Genomic DNA, 15,263 nt, shown 5'->3' on the forward strand with positions numbered 1-15,263 from the left:
CCGAGGGCGCGTGCGCGAGCGGCGCCGGTCCCGCCCCGCCCCCGCTCGGCCGCCGTCGCTTCCGGTGGAGGGAGGGGCTCATCCGGGCGGCCCGGCCCGGCAGGAGGCGGCGGAGCAGCGGGACGGGCCCGGCCCTCGGCTGAGCGCGGTGAGTGAGTGCGGGTGGTGGGGCGCTCTCCCGCCGCGCAGGGCCTCTCCTCCCTCCCCCGGCGGTTAGTGCCGGTGGGACCCGCCCTCCTTCCCTCCTTCCCTCTCTCGCGGGTCTCCAGGGCCGCCGCTGGTCCCCTCGCGGGGGTAGAGGCTTCTGGGGAAGCCCCGGCGGTGCGCGGGAGTTGTGCTGAGTCACCCCCGCCGCTGGCTGGGCCTTCCCCCCGCTCCCGCTGAGGGTCTGCGTCTGTGCCCGGAGCTGCGGGACCGGGGTGTCCGCCGGGCCCCGCCTCGGGGCTATGAGGGGAAAAGGCGGGTGCCGCGGGGCCTGGGGCTCCCCGGGGCTGGCGGCGGGCAAGTACGGGGGGGCGGGAAAGCCTGTGGAGCTCCCGGAGGGCGGTTCCGGGCGGCAGCCGTCTGTGGGCGGCCAGGGGACCGCCGGTGGTCCCTCTCCGTGTGCCGCCCCACGGCAGCGCGGCGGGCTGCCTATCCCGGCCCGGGGGGCTGCTCGGGCTGCTGAGGGCCTTGGCCGTGAAAGTCTCGGAGCTTTTAATCCCTTTGCGTGCCCGTCTTCAAAAGCAAGTGCACGTGTTAGTGCATTGCACCGTCACGGCTTTGCGGGGGGGGGGGGGGTGTCCAAGGGCACTAAGCTGGGTTCGTAGTCCTGTAACGCTGGGATGCAGTGGAAAATAAAATGGGAAAGGATGGATGTGTGTTTTCCTAGGAGATAAAGAACATAAGTTTCCATGTGGTTTTTGGCACAACATTAAACTTTGTTTGTTTTTTGTAGTGATTAGGGTTTTTTTCTTGATATCGGTGCTAGTTGGCTGGTGCGTCTAAAATGCTTAAGCTTATACTTATTATCACAGAGTGAGTGGGGTTTTGTCTGAATAAATTCTGCATCGTTTTGAGGGTTTACTGTGTCAGTGGTGAAGGACAGCATGATGCGTATTTATTCCAAGACTAATAGTATGTTATGAATAACGTACAGTGATTTAAAAATGTTTTACTATCATTTTCTTGCTAAGCTTATATAATATAGGGGGCTGGTATTTACAAATAAAAAAGGGTGTAGACTGAATTTTTAATTTTAAAGAACCTTCTGTTTCGGTGAAAGAAAAAAAACACTTTCTGAAGTAGGGACCACATGTTTCACCAGAGCAGTAGTATTTAACTAAGAAAGTACCTAAAATAACAACTTGCTCAGATGAGCATCGTGTTGTCAGTCTGCATGTTAGCTTCATCCTCTGGTGTTTACTTGCTGTCTGACTCACTGGACAACGTGTGCCTTGAAGTTGTTATAGTACGTTATCCTTCTGCGTGTGTCATAATAGCTGTCTGCAATCCAGGGCATCCGGATGAAATCATAGCAGAGCCAGCAGCCGAAACAACAGCGGGGAGAGCTGCCGCCTCCAACTGGAATGAGGTTGAGAGGGAACAGAAATTACCACTCTGTATCTTCATAAGTAACTGAGCTGCAGAGGTTCTGATTACTCCTCTCTCTTCACCGAGAGCTTTTCTTTTCAATGCGACAAAAAAGCTGGTGCTTAGTTGGTAAAGGTAGTACTAACATAGGCATTATTGCTGTATTATTAGGTAGAGTTAGTGCTCTGTATAAGCGCGTTTGTGTTACAGGAGCTGTTATCATTTGCTGGGTTTGGATAGTTACCTTTGTAATAGATTCTTGGAGGTTCAGGAAGACAGAGAATCGTGGAACGGTTGAGGTTGGCAGGGAACCCTGGAGGTCCAATCCCCCTGCTCACCCTCACAGCAAAGAAGCGCTTCCTTGTGCTCAGACAGCACTTCCTGCGTTTCAGTGTGTGCCCATGGCCTCCGGTCCTGTCACCGGGCACCGCTGAGAAGAGCCTGGCTCTGTCCTCTTTGTGCCCACCCTTCAGGTATTTATATACATCTATGAGATCCCCCCTGAGCCTTCTCCAGGCTGAACAGTCCCAGCCCTCTCAGCCTTTCCTTATAGGAGAGATGCTCCAGTCCCTTCATCACCGTAGTGGCCCTTCACTGGATTCTCTCCAGCATGTCAGCGTCTCTCTTGTAGTGGGGAGCCCAACGCTGGGCACAGCACTCCAGTTGTGGCCTCCCCAGTGCTGAACAGAGGGAGGGATCATCTCCTTCCCTTTGCTGCAAGGGCACACTGCTGGCTCACCTCCATCCTGGTGTTTACCAGGACACCTAGGGCCTTTTCTGCAAAGCTGTACTGGCACGTGGGTTTGTTCCTCGCCAGGGCTTTACACTTCACCTTGCTGAAGTTCGTGAGGTTCCTGTCAGCCCCTTTCTCCAGCCTGTCGAGGCCCCTCTGGATGGCAGCATGACCCTCTGGTATACTGGCCACTTATCCCAGTTTGGTGTCATCAGCAAACCTGTTGAAGTTACACTCTGCCACATCGTTAATGAAGATGTTAAACAGGACTGGACACAGTATTGATCCCTGGGGTACACCGCGAGTTACCAGCCTTCAACTAAACTTTGTGCCACTGATCGCTGCCCTCTGAGCCATTCAGTCCACCTGACAGATCATCCAGCCTACGCTCATCACCTTCTCTGAGAGGGTCTTGTGGGCGATTGTGTCAAGAGCCTTACCGAAGCCTGGGTAGACATTTTCCCCGTCTACCAAACCAGTCTTGTTGTAGAATGTCAAGTATGACAACCTGTCATTTAAAAAAAAAGACTGAGACAATGATCTCATCACAACCCATACAGTGTGACCAAAGACTCTCGCAGTAATGGTGCCTGCATCAAATGGCCCTGTTTTTCCAGAAGTAGTCAAGTCAAAAACATTAAATGAAGCAGGCTAATCAGCTGGGTAAACTTAAACAAATACTGAGCTTGAGGTAGTCTGGTGTAGAACTGAGACTTGCCACTGTCAGTAGTTTCTGCTCGGCAAAAGCGAAGCCCATGCTAAGGAAGCAAATCTTTACTGAGTATTTTTAGCAGAAACGTGGCTGGTGTAGGATGTGCACGTGATTGCAGAACTGTGAGGCACCGAAGAGCATCACATTTAAGAGAGATTAGAGATTCCTTTATTGCTAGATTAAATGATGGCCAGGGTAGATTTAAAAAAAAAATATACATCAGCCAGTTTTTATAAATGCCTTTTTTTATTTAAAACAAGGCTTACTGTTTGTCGTTTGTACTCTATTTGCATTTGAACTTGTTCAGGAGCTGATATCAGAAAGTTTTAATGGCTATTTGCAATCAAAATAATATGTGCTGTAGGATTGTGTAACTCTTGCTGGGATCTAGACATAAGATCAAAACATTTAGCTTAAAACTTTAACTCGTTTTAAGAAAAATCTGTTGGGTTTGGATTTTTAAAGTATATACGTAACATCAAATCCCAAAGTTGGAAATAGCAGTTGTAGAAAGTTGACTGTTTCTAATGGCGTTGTTCCTTCTCACCTTTCACCTCTTCTGGAATTATTCTGGTAGCACTGTAAGAAGAGTCTGTCTAGACTGTAATGGATGTGCAAGACACTATCGGCACCAAATTTTACTTTAAATTGCGAATTCACCTACGCAGTTGTACAAGAGACTGTTTGTTCCATTCTTGAGTATCGTAAAGCTTGTTCTGAATCAACTTTCAAAAATGTTTTACTAGAATGACCTCAGCTTTGTGCGCTCAGTGTGCTATTTTGAGTTTATTTTCATGTATTATGCTGCTGGGCAACTAATGTTTTTAACAAGGCATCGGTCCTTATTTTCATGTGTCTCTTTTTTTCTGCTTGTAGCAGTTACATGGTAACTCTGTCACCACCTGGCCATCCCAATAATGAAAACAGAAGCTAAGGATGGAGAAGAGGAAAGCCTGCAGACAGCATTCAAAAAGCTAAGAGTTGACACAGCTGGGTAAGTAACACCACAGGGAGGTACAGAGTTAGCGTATTACAAATGGACTTGAAGGGAACACCCTTGCTGTTAAATTTGAAGGAATGAGGGAATTGCCAAAGGTTAGGCACTGAAAGCCTTCATTTGAGTTAAACAAACTGAAATAAATTCACTAGCTGTAGACAGCACTTCTCAAGGAATTGTAATTTGTTTTATTGCTGTTAGCTCCCAACAGGCTTGAAAGAGACCTAACGATAGTCAGCGGTTGACAACATGCTTGAAATGAATTTTGGCATGAATCTGGCTGCCATAAGTTGTGTCCATGGCACTAGAACTCCACTGTTGAAGTTATCATATTGTCATGGCTCTAGAGGCCTGTCATGAGAATAAACTCCCATCTTTTCCCAGGAGAGAAATGTTCTTTCCATGTCAGTAAAGGAGAGCGTTAGATTCAGTGCATGATTCCCACACAAACTATTTTCGATGCTGTCACTTACAAATTTCCTATTTATAACCAAAATCACTAAATGGGAAAGAATGCTTTTTGTGTTGTCTTGTTTTGTGGGAAATCCGACACATGGCACTTACCCTCCCTGTCCCAGGTAGAAGAACACAAGCAGCATGTGTCTTCTGTGTGATGGTCATTTTTATCGGGGGACGGGACACTTCTATATAATGTTTTTTCTGCTGACAAATGTACACCATTACGTATTACTTGGATAGTACTGTGTTTCAGTAAGCTATTGTCCGTGATGCAATTGTGCTGGCGACTGAAATGAAAGTGTAGGTATGGCAGCGTGTAAATGTCATGGTGGTAACTAGAATTACTATAGAACTTAGATTGCAAGTAGATGAGCATCTAAAGTTAACTTTCATTTAAGTCATTAAACCCATTAGAAATTAATCACCACGTAAATGCCTCTCATTTCTTCAGTATTTCTAGTCCCACCCCGCAGTCAGGCATACTCAATTACTTTGGAGTTTTTACTGTTGGCTTTCAATTTTCTGCTCTGTGTTCGTTATCCTTCAAATGGAAAATAGCAGACATTTGACTAACAGTTTGGACTCCATTAAGTATCAGTTAACCCTATCCTAGATCAGTGTGTGGGGACATATTTTCACTTTTCGGGGAATCCACCCTGCTTACAAACTAATTTAATACAGGATTTGGAAAATAATTTCCTTGTGAATTCCAGTGTAATATGTGAAGTCACAACTTGGAAAAATTGTTCTTGGGATTATTGCAGCTCCTTGAAAATGGGAGTTTGGGATGAATTTATAGCACCAGAAAAATTAGTAACTATCTTCTAAGGTCTCTGGCTTGAATAGAAGTTGAAGATCTGTCACAACTCTGTTGTTCAAGTGATTGAACTTGCAATAGTATGAAGAGTTTTAGCTTATGTTGTCCTAGACAGAGGCTTAAGTGTTCTTCAGTTAAACAAAGTCTATTTATGTCCAAAGAACATTTATTTTTAGGAAAGAATGACTTATTTGTCTCTGGAAAAAGAGATGTGTCTCTTCAGTGATGGTGTTTTTCCCCTCCCCTCTCCTGGGAAACTGAAATTTAGCCATTGTGTGTGCTTCATCGTTGACATGTGGAGTTCGGATTTGCAGCCTAGTTGCTGAATGGCATCATGTTTGGTGAAAGAGTCCGTTATACAAACTTCTGAGATAGGAATGGGTAAACACTATCTTTCTGATTTGAGTCTTCTTTCTGGGCAGGTCTTTTAAGCTGAATTGTAAATGATTTGGAGCAATCTTTTCTGGGAAAGAAGATTAATAATTTTTTCATATTGATAATGCTAACCAGTCTAGGCTGTTAACTTTTCATTGTATCTTTCACAGATCTACTGCTTCTCTCTCTGTGGGTGAAGGGACAAATCCAAGAGCACTAGTTAGAACAGTGGCAGAGGAAACCAAACCTAAGAATGTGTGCACTTCCAAGGAAACCTGGCATGGGTAAGAGAAGCTTGGGGTTATCAGGCTACTTCAGATGATACTGCCTTCAAAGGGAATTTTAAATAGACAAGGTTTCTAGGAACTACACCTCTAAACAAGAGACCCAAGTTTTCTTCATTAAAGGACTATTTTAAATACTCTACACCACCCTTTTCTGTTCATACGTGACTACTATTCTTATTTATGATTACGTGAAGTGAAAGGGAACGCTGTTCAGCTATAGGTTGCTAAGCGTTATAGACATTTCTTAATATAAATGTGAACTGCTGGTTTTGAATCAGACAGTCATGTATGCATCTCTTCCAATCATTTGATGCTGCAGAAGCTCTCACTGTGCCTTGGGAACTAGATTAAAATAAATAATTGGTTTCTGGAGTGTCTACGCAGAACTTCACGCTCATCTCCTGCTGAAACAAAACCACCCTTTGCCCTTGATTCATTAGTTTTGTACTGTCATCTTGTGCTTTGTCCTTCTCTTTGAGGTTATTTTGTCATGTCTCACATGCTTTACTCTAACCTTAAAAGCACACACTTTGGGTTTCATTTCTCATGTTTCTTGACTAGAACAAAGTCAAATTTCAAGATAGCAGAATACCCTGAGCAAATACTCTGAGCTTAAAGCTCTTGCGTGCGATATAAATGCAGTAGAGATTTTGCCCGATATTATTTGTAATCCAGCAATAAGTGTTTTAGTGAATCTTCACTCCCTTTTGTATCTTTCCCTGGTAGGTCTATGAAGAAGCCTCCAAGAGGAGTTGTGAGAACCCAGCGTCGCAGGCGTTCCAAGTCTCCAATTCTTCATCCTCCAAAGTTTATCCATTGCAGCACAAAACCCCATTCCACATGCAACCAGCTTGTGCACAAGAGCCAGATTGATGCCCAGGATGACAGCAGTGGGTTTGGGATGCCAGCCCCAAAGGAAGCTTGTGTGCACGAACGTTGCAGTATTGCTCCTGATGTTGGCCAGAAGGGAACCGATGTTGAGTCTCTGGGAGGTTCTGTTACGCGGTCGGTGTCAGAGAACAGACAGGAGAACTCTCCAGCTGCCGTTTCTCTAGTATCCAAAGCAAGCCTGAAGACTGTGGAGCTTTCTGACTTTCAATCGATGTCCAGGCTGAACACGAATAAGCCCTGTGCATGTGCAGATAAAGCCTGTCAGTGTAAACGATGGCAAGATATGGAAGTGTACAAATTCTCTGGCTTGCAGAACACCCTTCCACTGGCACCTGATAGAAGAACAGTTTCTGAGGATCACTCCCAGTCTTTGTCATCAAGAACTCCCTCAAGTTCTCCACGCTCTTGCTCTGAGCAAGCCAGGGCTTTCGTGGATGATGTGACTATTGAAGATCTTTCGGGATACATGGAATATTACTTGTATATTCCAAAGAAAATGTCTCACATGGCAGAAATGATGTACACCTGACAGCAATGCGCACTAAAACCAGAAGGGTGGCTGGTTTAAATCTGGCCTCAGTCACGCTCATGTGAGACGCAACCCACGCCTTGCTCGCTGTGCTTGCAATAAAAACACTTCTTTGCATCTTAGCTACTGTTCATTATTTAAGATGGGCAAACACTTTAGCTTAAGCATTATAATTTAAGCTTGGAATAGATAATGAAGTGAATGTGTTTAGAGTGAACCTGCCTATTCTTAAGAGATCCAACACTTGGGAAATTCTACTTTGTTTTCAAAATCTTCTTGTTTTGGTTTGTTGAAGGAGAAGAATCTCTAGATTGCTTGGTGACTAAAACTTTTATTGTGAGAAACCAGCTTCTTTGAAATCGTTTTGACCTCAGGTTGTAACACTTATGCTTGTAGTTTTGGACGCTTGTGCCTTTGATTTTGTTTCATAAAGGAGCGTGACTATTTCCTGCGCTCCCCTTGGTACTAGCACTGCTCTAGGCAAATTCAGGAGACAGAGTCATCTTTTCTTGGGTGGTGCCATTGTTATTTCTTTGTGCCTTTGAGGCTTTATTTCTGATCCTGCCCTATCTTTGATAATGTCAATGTAGTCAGATGCTATTAGGTTAACATAACATTTGCTTGCTAGGCTGCCTGATGAGAAAAGAAACTTGGACGATCAAAGCGAGATTGTTTCAGGAGGTTGTTCTGATCTCTGTAGTGTTGGTTAGTGGAAAATGTAAAGCAAACGTAACTTTTTATTGAATGTCCAACAAGCCTTAGAGACTTGTTTGCAGCAGGAGAAATCCCCTGCTTTCTTCAGGGGTGTTGCTTCTGCAGTTAACCAAAGGAAAAATGAGATGATGGACTCTGTTCAGTGTGGTTTTGATGAAGGCAGAAACAGAATTTGCTCGCTTCAGTGGTCTTAATTCATGCACTCTGGGGTTTTTTGGGGTTTTTAGCTTTGTTCAGCCTGCTCTATAACACCAAGTATAACTCTTCAATATTAAGACCCATAGACTTGAGTGAATAGTTGTTAGCTGCACAGCAGGGAAAACTTGAGCACTGTTCTTTCTTTCTCCTCCCCTCCGGTCTTTTTACTAAACTATTGGCACTTTAGATGCCTTGTCCAGCTTTGCGTTCTTCCTGAAACTTACTTCTGCAGAAACGACCAGCTTGACATACTTCATGTGCATCGGCACAATCTGTCTTTTATAAATACGTGTATAGCAAAGGAGCATCCTATCAAATAATATGATTTGTTGAGGGAGAGATGAGTTGTGTTAAATTTGTCTTTACTATTTGGAGTACCCAAACTTTTCTGACCTGTAAGGTCTGGAGAAGACTTGGAGACAAACATTTCCCTGTGAAATCCTTTGCTGTTACTTTTGAGGGTTTTTCTGTCATTTCTGTGGCAGTACCTAGTATCTTAGAACTAAGCGGCCACACAAATATACCTGTTTTGCCAGTTCTGAAATGCCATCTATCCCTTGCAGAACATACTTGGGTCCCACATCTCCCAGTTCTCTGCTCTTAAATAGCTGAATTTCTGCCACCCCTGTTCTGAATTTGAGGCACTTGTTTGGTAACTATTGTCTGCAACAACGGGCTGCAAAGTGCAAAATGACCTTACTTGTCAAATAACTATTCTTTACTGTTCCCAAATGCTTGTAGGCAGCAGCCACAGCACCCTTGTGGGGCTGAGAATGCCTTTCAAAACCACGCTGCTTTTTACCATTTTTTTGTCAGTCATGACAGACCTGTATCTGCAGGGTTTAGGACTGCAACATCAGGTGCGCGGTACCACGTTACAGAAAGTGGGTTGAAATCCAGGAGGGAATGTAAAAATAAATAAATAAATAGAAAGACGTGAACTGGTGCAGATTGGGAAGGGAGGCGAGCAGTGCTGTGCCACTAGAGGTCACCCCCAGGCTGGGTGTGGGCTGGCCGGGTGCAGCTGGCTCCTCCGAGCCTCCTCAGCCTTCAGGGGAGAACATTTGGCTTTTTCTGCCAGAAGGAAGAAATCAGACCAGCTCCGGGTGGTGCCTTAGTGCTTTCCGAAGTTTGTGTTAGGCAGCGGACAACAAAAACTCTTTAAATACCAACATCTGCATAAGTTATTAACATTTAAACAGTGTAGTATCACTTCACAACTGTGCTATGTAATTAAGAGAAGTTGCTAAGTAAATAAATACGTGCTCCTGAACTTGGCATCCTCTTAGGGCAGTTACAACATCTTTGGGCTGGTAAGTGCTGGAACACTGTGAAACAGAAGGTCATGGGTAACTGTAACTGCTGCCTTAACGCTTTCCCTTCTGTTACTGCAGGGCGTTTTAAGATGCTTTGGTCTACCCAGAAACCACAAAACAAAAACCTCTGGTTTTGCTTTGAGAAAATGTGAATTTCCAACCCTTAATTGTGCAAAGAAAACTTTGAAAGCACAACTGAGTAGTCTAAAAGTTTAGCTTTAAAAAAAAATCCAACTTGAGCCAATTTCAAAATCTGACTTTAAAAAAAAAAAAAAAGCCTTAGAAGGCTGGTTCTGCTAAGCAGCACTTCTCAGTCCTGTCGGAGTCCCTTACTGAAGTGCCCATTCCTTTTGCAATTAGCTTTATAGTGGGCAGTTGGCCCTCCTCACCTGTGCCTGCAGGTATTTTGTAGTTTGTGCTGTGTGTACATACTTAGCTTTTCTTGCAGTTATGTACTGTATGGTTTTTTCTATGCCTTTTCTTTGTGGAAACACCGATAGGGAGGTTGTCCAAGTTGTCTATTGTGTTACGCGAGTCTGAAACTTGCTGTTGTCTGTGGCAGCTTTGCCCCAGAGCTCAGCGTGGGTCTCAGGAGCTCGTCCCAAAGGGCAGAGCACAGCCTGCTGATAGCACGGTCTCACCCCACAGCTCTTGCAGCTTCTCGGCAGCTCGTGGTCAGTGAGGGGAAGGTCATCTCTTCACGGTCCTGCTGTGACAATGTCTTTAGGAGATGGGACAGATGTGGCTGGAAGAAGGGAGGGCCTGGATTAGCCTGTTACCTGGTGTTTCATCCCTTGTCCTCTCTGCCACCTGTATGTGATGACCTGGATTGTTTCAAGCAAGGTGGACAGTCGCTGCTCTTAATGTGCCCGCACCTGTCCCAAGGGTAGGGTCTCATCTTTTCCAAACATAGCGAGACTAAATTATGCTGCCAGCTGTTAAACAGAGCGAGATTTTGGTGAGTTGTGTGGGAGAGGGGGCAATGACTACTTGTGGATCCTTTTCACTACCCCGAAGCAGCTCTGGAAGTTCACTTTAAAAGCAGCGGGCACGGAGGGGAGTTCAGCTGCCGTAGGTGAGTAGGATGTACGCTGTCATGGGGGTGCGACGGCTGTCATCTTACTCCTTGCTCTGGCCGTGCCCGCTTAAACACGGGTGCGAGCAAACCTGCCGAGGCGCACCGTGCTCCCTTCCCGGCCCCGTCCCTCCGGGGGGCTCCGGCAGAGCGGGGCACGGCTCGCCCGCCTGCGCCCTCCTCTCCCGGAGCGGCTGCCGGTGCTCCCGGACGGGCGGCGTGGAGGGAGCGACGCGCCCCCTTCCCAGGCTCTATTTTAAGCAGACATCCACTTTCCCAGCCTCTTCTCCGCCTGGATTCCTGCCCGGGGCGGGGGACGGGGGGGGGATGTGTCTCTTCCCTCCTTCATAAAAGGGCCCCGAGGCGGAGGCCGGGCTCCGGGGGGTTATTTTTGGGAGCAGCTCTTGGGATCCGATGGCCTTGTTAGGGCAGCGCTGACCTTTCTCCCGGCGGGGGAGGAGAGCGGAGCGGGGCGGCGGGACGGGACGGGACGGGACGGGGCGGGCGGCGGCGGCCGGGGCGGGGGAGCGCGGCCGGCCCGGGACCCCCTTTCTCCGCCGCGGGGCTCGGCTCCCCGGGCGCGGCCCCATGCCCGCGGCGGCGGGGCAGGTAGCGGCGCGGCTCGGCTGACCCTCCCGGGGGCGGGGGGGGAGGTTCGGACCCGGCCCGCCCCTCTCCCTTCTCTCCAATTTCTCCTTCCTCCCGTTCCCCGGCCCCTCGGCCGGCCGAGGCGAGGCAAGAGCAGCCGCTCCCGGCGCCCAGCCCGGCTCCTCCGGGGATGCGGCAGCCGCCCCCGCGCCCCGGAGCTCTGCCCCTGGGAGAGCTGCCCGGCTGAGGGGGCACCGGGGGTACTATGAGCGGCGGCAGGTTTGATTTCGATGATGGAGGCGCCTATTGCGGGGGCTGGGAAGGGGGCAAAGCCCACGGGCACGGCATCTGCACCGGCCCCAAGGGCCAGGGCGAGTACTCGGGGTCCTGGAACTACGGCTTTGAAGTGGTGGGCATATACACGTGGCCCAGCGGTAACACCTACGAAGGCTACTGGTCCCAAGGCAAGAGGCACGGCTTAGGAATCGAGACCAAAGGACGGTGGGTTTACAGAGGCGAGTGGACCCATGGCTTTAAGGGACGGTATGGCGCGAGGCAGAGCATGAGCAGCGGAGCCAAGTATGAAGGTACCTGGAACAACGGCCTGCAGGATGGCTATGGCACCGAGACGTACGCTGACGGAGGTAAGGGTGACTCCGGAGGGGCTGGGAGGGTGATGAACAGCGTGATACCCAGCAAGCAATGGCCGAGGCTGCGTGTTGTCCCCGCTGAAGGGGTGACCTGGTCCTGTCCCCAGTAGTGAGATCCAGAGGCACAGTGGTCTACAGTGAGCCATTGGGGTGCTTCAGTCAAGAAGCAGGGCTTGGGGTGCGCCCGCCGCGTAAACGCGCGTGTGTGTCCTCATCCCTGCCGTCAGGCGCAGCGTGTGCGGCTCGCTGCCTGCGGACGCGAGGGAGGAGCAGCAGGAGCGTTGCCCCCGCTGTCCCTCCCTTGGGAGCTGCTCTTGAGTGTCCGTATCAATAGTTGACACCAACCAACTTGATTTGTGTAGTCTGTGACTCCTGGTTCCCGAGGGACTGGTTACTGCAGTTCATTGCCGAACCAAACCTGAAACTCCTCGCTGGTGCGTGACCGCAGTGAGCTATTCGCTCGCTCACCAGGCAGCGAGTTGTGAATGTTTTCACGTCGGATATAAGCTGCCCACAGCGTTGTAGTGCGCTGCGCCTGTGCATTAAACACTGCTTGTGTGTCTCTGACAGGCTGCCTGGACATGTGCTTTGCTGGACCGTTTTGGTTGAGTTCATCTAAGCTGTTTAGAATACGTAGTCATGCGTCTTTCCCTAAAATAAATCCCTTTGATTACTTGGAAGCTCTCAACCCCTGCTAGTACACCAATGCACCGCGTAGTCAGATACTTGTTGTGCTCTGTAAATGCTCGGTCTAATTGTGTTCTGGGGTTAGAAACATTGCAAGAATCTCTGTGCAAGTAATTCTGTAGGTCTTCAGTACTGTAATGTTCCAGGCTGCCATATTTAGGATAGCTAAATAGAGAGGGTGATTTGAAAGAAATACCCTTCAAAATATGGATCAGAATTGCGTCTATATTTATCTAGGACAGGCGATGGAGTTAGTTTGTAAAGAAAAATAATGATAATGGTATAAATCTTCAGAATGAAAAGCATCGGATTTATAGAGATTAGAAAAATGGACTAATTCAAGCCTGACTGTCAGGACTGTGCTTTTACATAATTTCTCAATGAGTTGCCTAGGTATGTGGCTAGCTCTAAGCCTGGGAATGTAGTCTTGAAGTTGACTCATTTTCTTTGTGCCCTTGGAGGTTGTAGGTACAAACTGATGCATCCCTCCAGCTCCTTAAATTTTCTCCTCCCCTCTGCCGGGTGTCCGTGGAACAGTTAAATGCTGAGCTGTGCAGGTTGCACGGCAGCAGCGAGTTAAGGCTAACGCGTACGTGCGCACTCGTGCATTGCAGAAACTTCGTGTGTGGCCCTAAGAGGTGTAGGTTATGTGTACGGTGTGCTCTGATGAGTAGCGAGCAGCGATCAGATAACTGTCAACAATGGCTGTCATTGGGACTTTCGTTCTGGAGATGTCAAGGTCTCCTATGCATTTGCACGGCTGCTTCCTAAAATGCATCATCTTCTAAGGGTGCAGAGCGACTGGATTTTGAGTTAATGTTGTAGAAGAGAATTTTGAGAGGCAAAACTTGATGCAGGAGTTTAATTAGATCATGGACTGAAAGCTTGGGACAGAAGAGAGGGAAAGATGAGTCAAGATCTTCTCCTGTAAGGCTATATAAGATATTGCTTTGGTCAGCACAGGGCTCCCGGGGTGTTGTCCTGCACCCAAGAACGTGCTGTCTGCGTGATCCCTGGTGCCGCCCGAGGTGGGCAGTTTAGCCCTGATCCAAGATGTGCCCTGCCAAAGCCACCCCGGGCAGCGCTGAGCTGAGCCCCCCGACGCCAGACCTGGCTCACGAGGGCTGTGCCGCGGTGCCCACTGGCTGCTCCTTGCGTTGGGCCATCGCGTCCTGGCTGGTCTGAGCTGTTCATTCAACACGTGAGCTGTTCTGATGGTACGGGAACGCACAGAAAGCTGCGTCCTAAGCCAAGGTGGGGAGTGCCAGCCAGCATCACGTGTGTAGGACAGGGGTGCAATGATCTCATTCACTTGCAGGATCCACTCCTGTTTGGTCTCCTCACCTGGACCCAGTAACCATCTGCAAGATCCAGATGTGGCCAGGCTGCTAATTACACCTGTTAATGTTTGATTATGAGGTTGCCAAGATAAACATCTGGAAAGGCTTTGGAAATCTGCTGTCCCTCGAGTAGGGGACGTGATTCCCAAGCCCCCTGGAAGCCAGCCACGAGGAAGAGGGCTCTGGGAACGTGCAGCTCTTGCCAGGTTGTTAGAAGCTTTAGGTCATGGCTGGGCTGCCTGCAGATTTCAGGGGATGTAGCTGATTCTGTTTTAAAATAGACTTCAAATTATCTTTTTGTGTGTTTTATATATATATACACACACACACACACACACACAAACCCAAAACCCTTTATACTTTAAAATACACTTACAAATCACAGAAAACCCTATAAATATATTTTATCTTGTGGCCGGCTGTGGTTGGTGGCTAAATAAAGCCCAAATCTGCAGTGAAGCTTTAGGAAATCATGTATAGATTTTTGGTGCCTAATAAGAAGCGCACGCATGGTATGGTTCAGCCCAGGCACTGTGTGGGTTGTTTGCTTTTTCTCTCTGCTACCAAGTGCCCATTTTTGTGAAAACTCTGGAAGACTGATGGCTTTAAAGAGCTTGCCTTCAGTAATGTTGATTGAAATCAGCCAAGGGGTTCAGGGCTCCTGGTGTGGCCAGGCAGAGAGAGTAACACTGTAATATATATCCTCGGGTATCCAAGCTGAATATACGTGCGTGTCTGCTGCTGTAGAGCTCAGAGCCCTTTATAGCGGCAGGAAGGACATCAATATTTTGCAACCTAAGCTGCGAGTAAACAGTTATTTGGCTTCCACCTGTAAGTTTTGTCTCCGCTGTAAGGAAGGCTTTGTTTTTTGGATACTTCAATGCTTTCGACTCTGAGTGCTTGACCCAGTCAAATCTCACTGCAGAAAAAAATCGTGCTGCTAACGCAGACTCGTACTGTGTACGCAGGATCCAGGCTCAAAACTAGGCTTTGCTATACAACTAACTGTTTATATACATATATATATATATATGGGGGGGGAGGAAACTCACCTGCAGTCAAAGCAGCCTAAAACCAACTTATTTTTGGCACTGCAGTTTGGTCTCTAGGGCTCTAAGAGAAACCAGTGGTGTCGATTAACTGCGTGTGGAAACCATTAGACCGTTCAGTGACCATGAGACCACAAGACAAGTGGAAAGAAACGCAGAAGTGTGCTTTAGCGGGAGAGATGAAATGGGGCGATGTGGATCAGCCCGGGGCAGGGAAAGCACGGTGGGAAGGGGCCTGGGCTGGGGCAGGAGGAGCAGCGTCCGTGGGACTGCG

At 48.0% G+C, this 15,263-nt stretch overlaps 2 protein-coding genes across 3 annotated transcripts in view; both read left to right on the forward strand.

Moving 5' to 3' along the window:
- The first annotated feature begins 1 nt into the window (after position 1).
- LOC129214184 (oxidative stress-responsive serine-rich protein 1-like) lies at positions 2 to 7,489 on the forward strand. 2 transcript variants are annotated; one of them, XM_054845460.1, is made up of 4 exons: positions 2 to 148; positions 3,894 to 4,011; positions 5,836 to 5,949; positions 6,679 to 7,489. In XM_054845460.1, exons 2-4 carry the CDS (start codon positions 3,935 to 3,937, stop codon positions 7,370 to 7,372), a joined length of 885 nt encoding a protein of 294 aa, XP_054701435.1. In that variant the 5' UTR covers positions 2 to 148; positions 3,894 to 3,934; the 3' UTR covers positions 7,373 to 7,489. The 2 variants fall into 2 exon arrangements, with proteins under 2 accessions (XP_054701435.1, XP_054701436.1); XM_054845461.1 differs by having other exon boundaries at positions 6 to 138; positions 3,893 to 4,011.
- A 3,665-nt stretch (positions 7,490 to 11,154) lies between these two features.
- The window catches only part of JPH2 (junctophilin 2), a 34,051-nt gene continuing 29,942 nt past the window's right edge, over positions 11,155 to 15,263 (forward strand). The window contains exon 1 of the mRNA XM_054845855.1: positions 11,155 to 11,907. Within this exon, the coding sequence (XP_054701830.1) occupies positions 11,529 to 11,907 (379 nt within the window). The 5' untranslated portion in view covers positions 11,155 to 11,528. The remainder of the gene's footprint in view (positions 11,908 to 15,263) is intronic.

This window comes from Grus americana, chromosome 17 (genome assembly GCF_028858705.1).
Source record: "Grus americana isolate bGruAme1 chromosome 17, bGruAme1.mat, whole genome shotgun sequence".
NCBI classification, from domain to species: Eukaryota; Metazoa; Chordata; class Aves; order Gruiformes; family Gruidae; genus Grus; species Grus americana.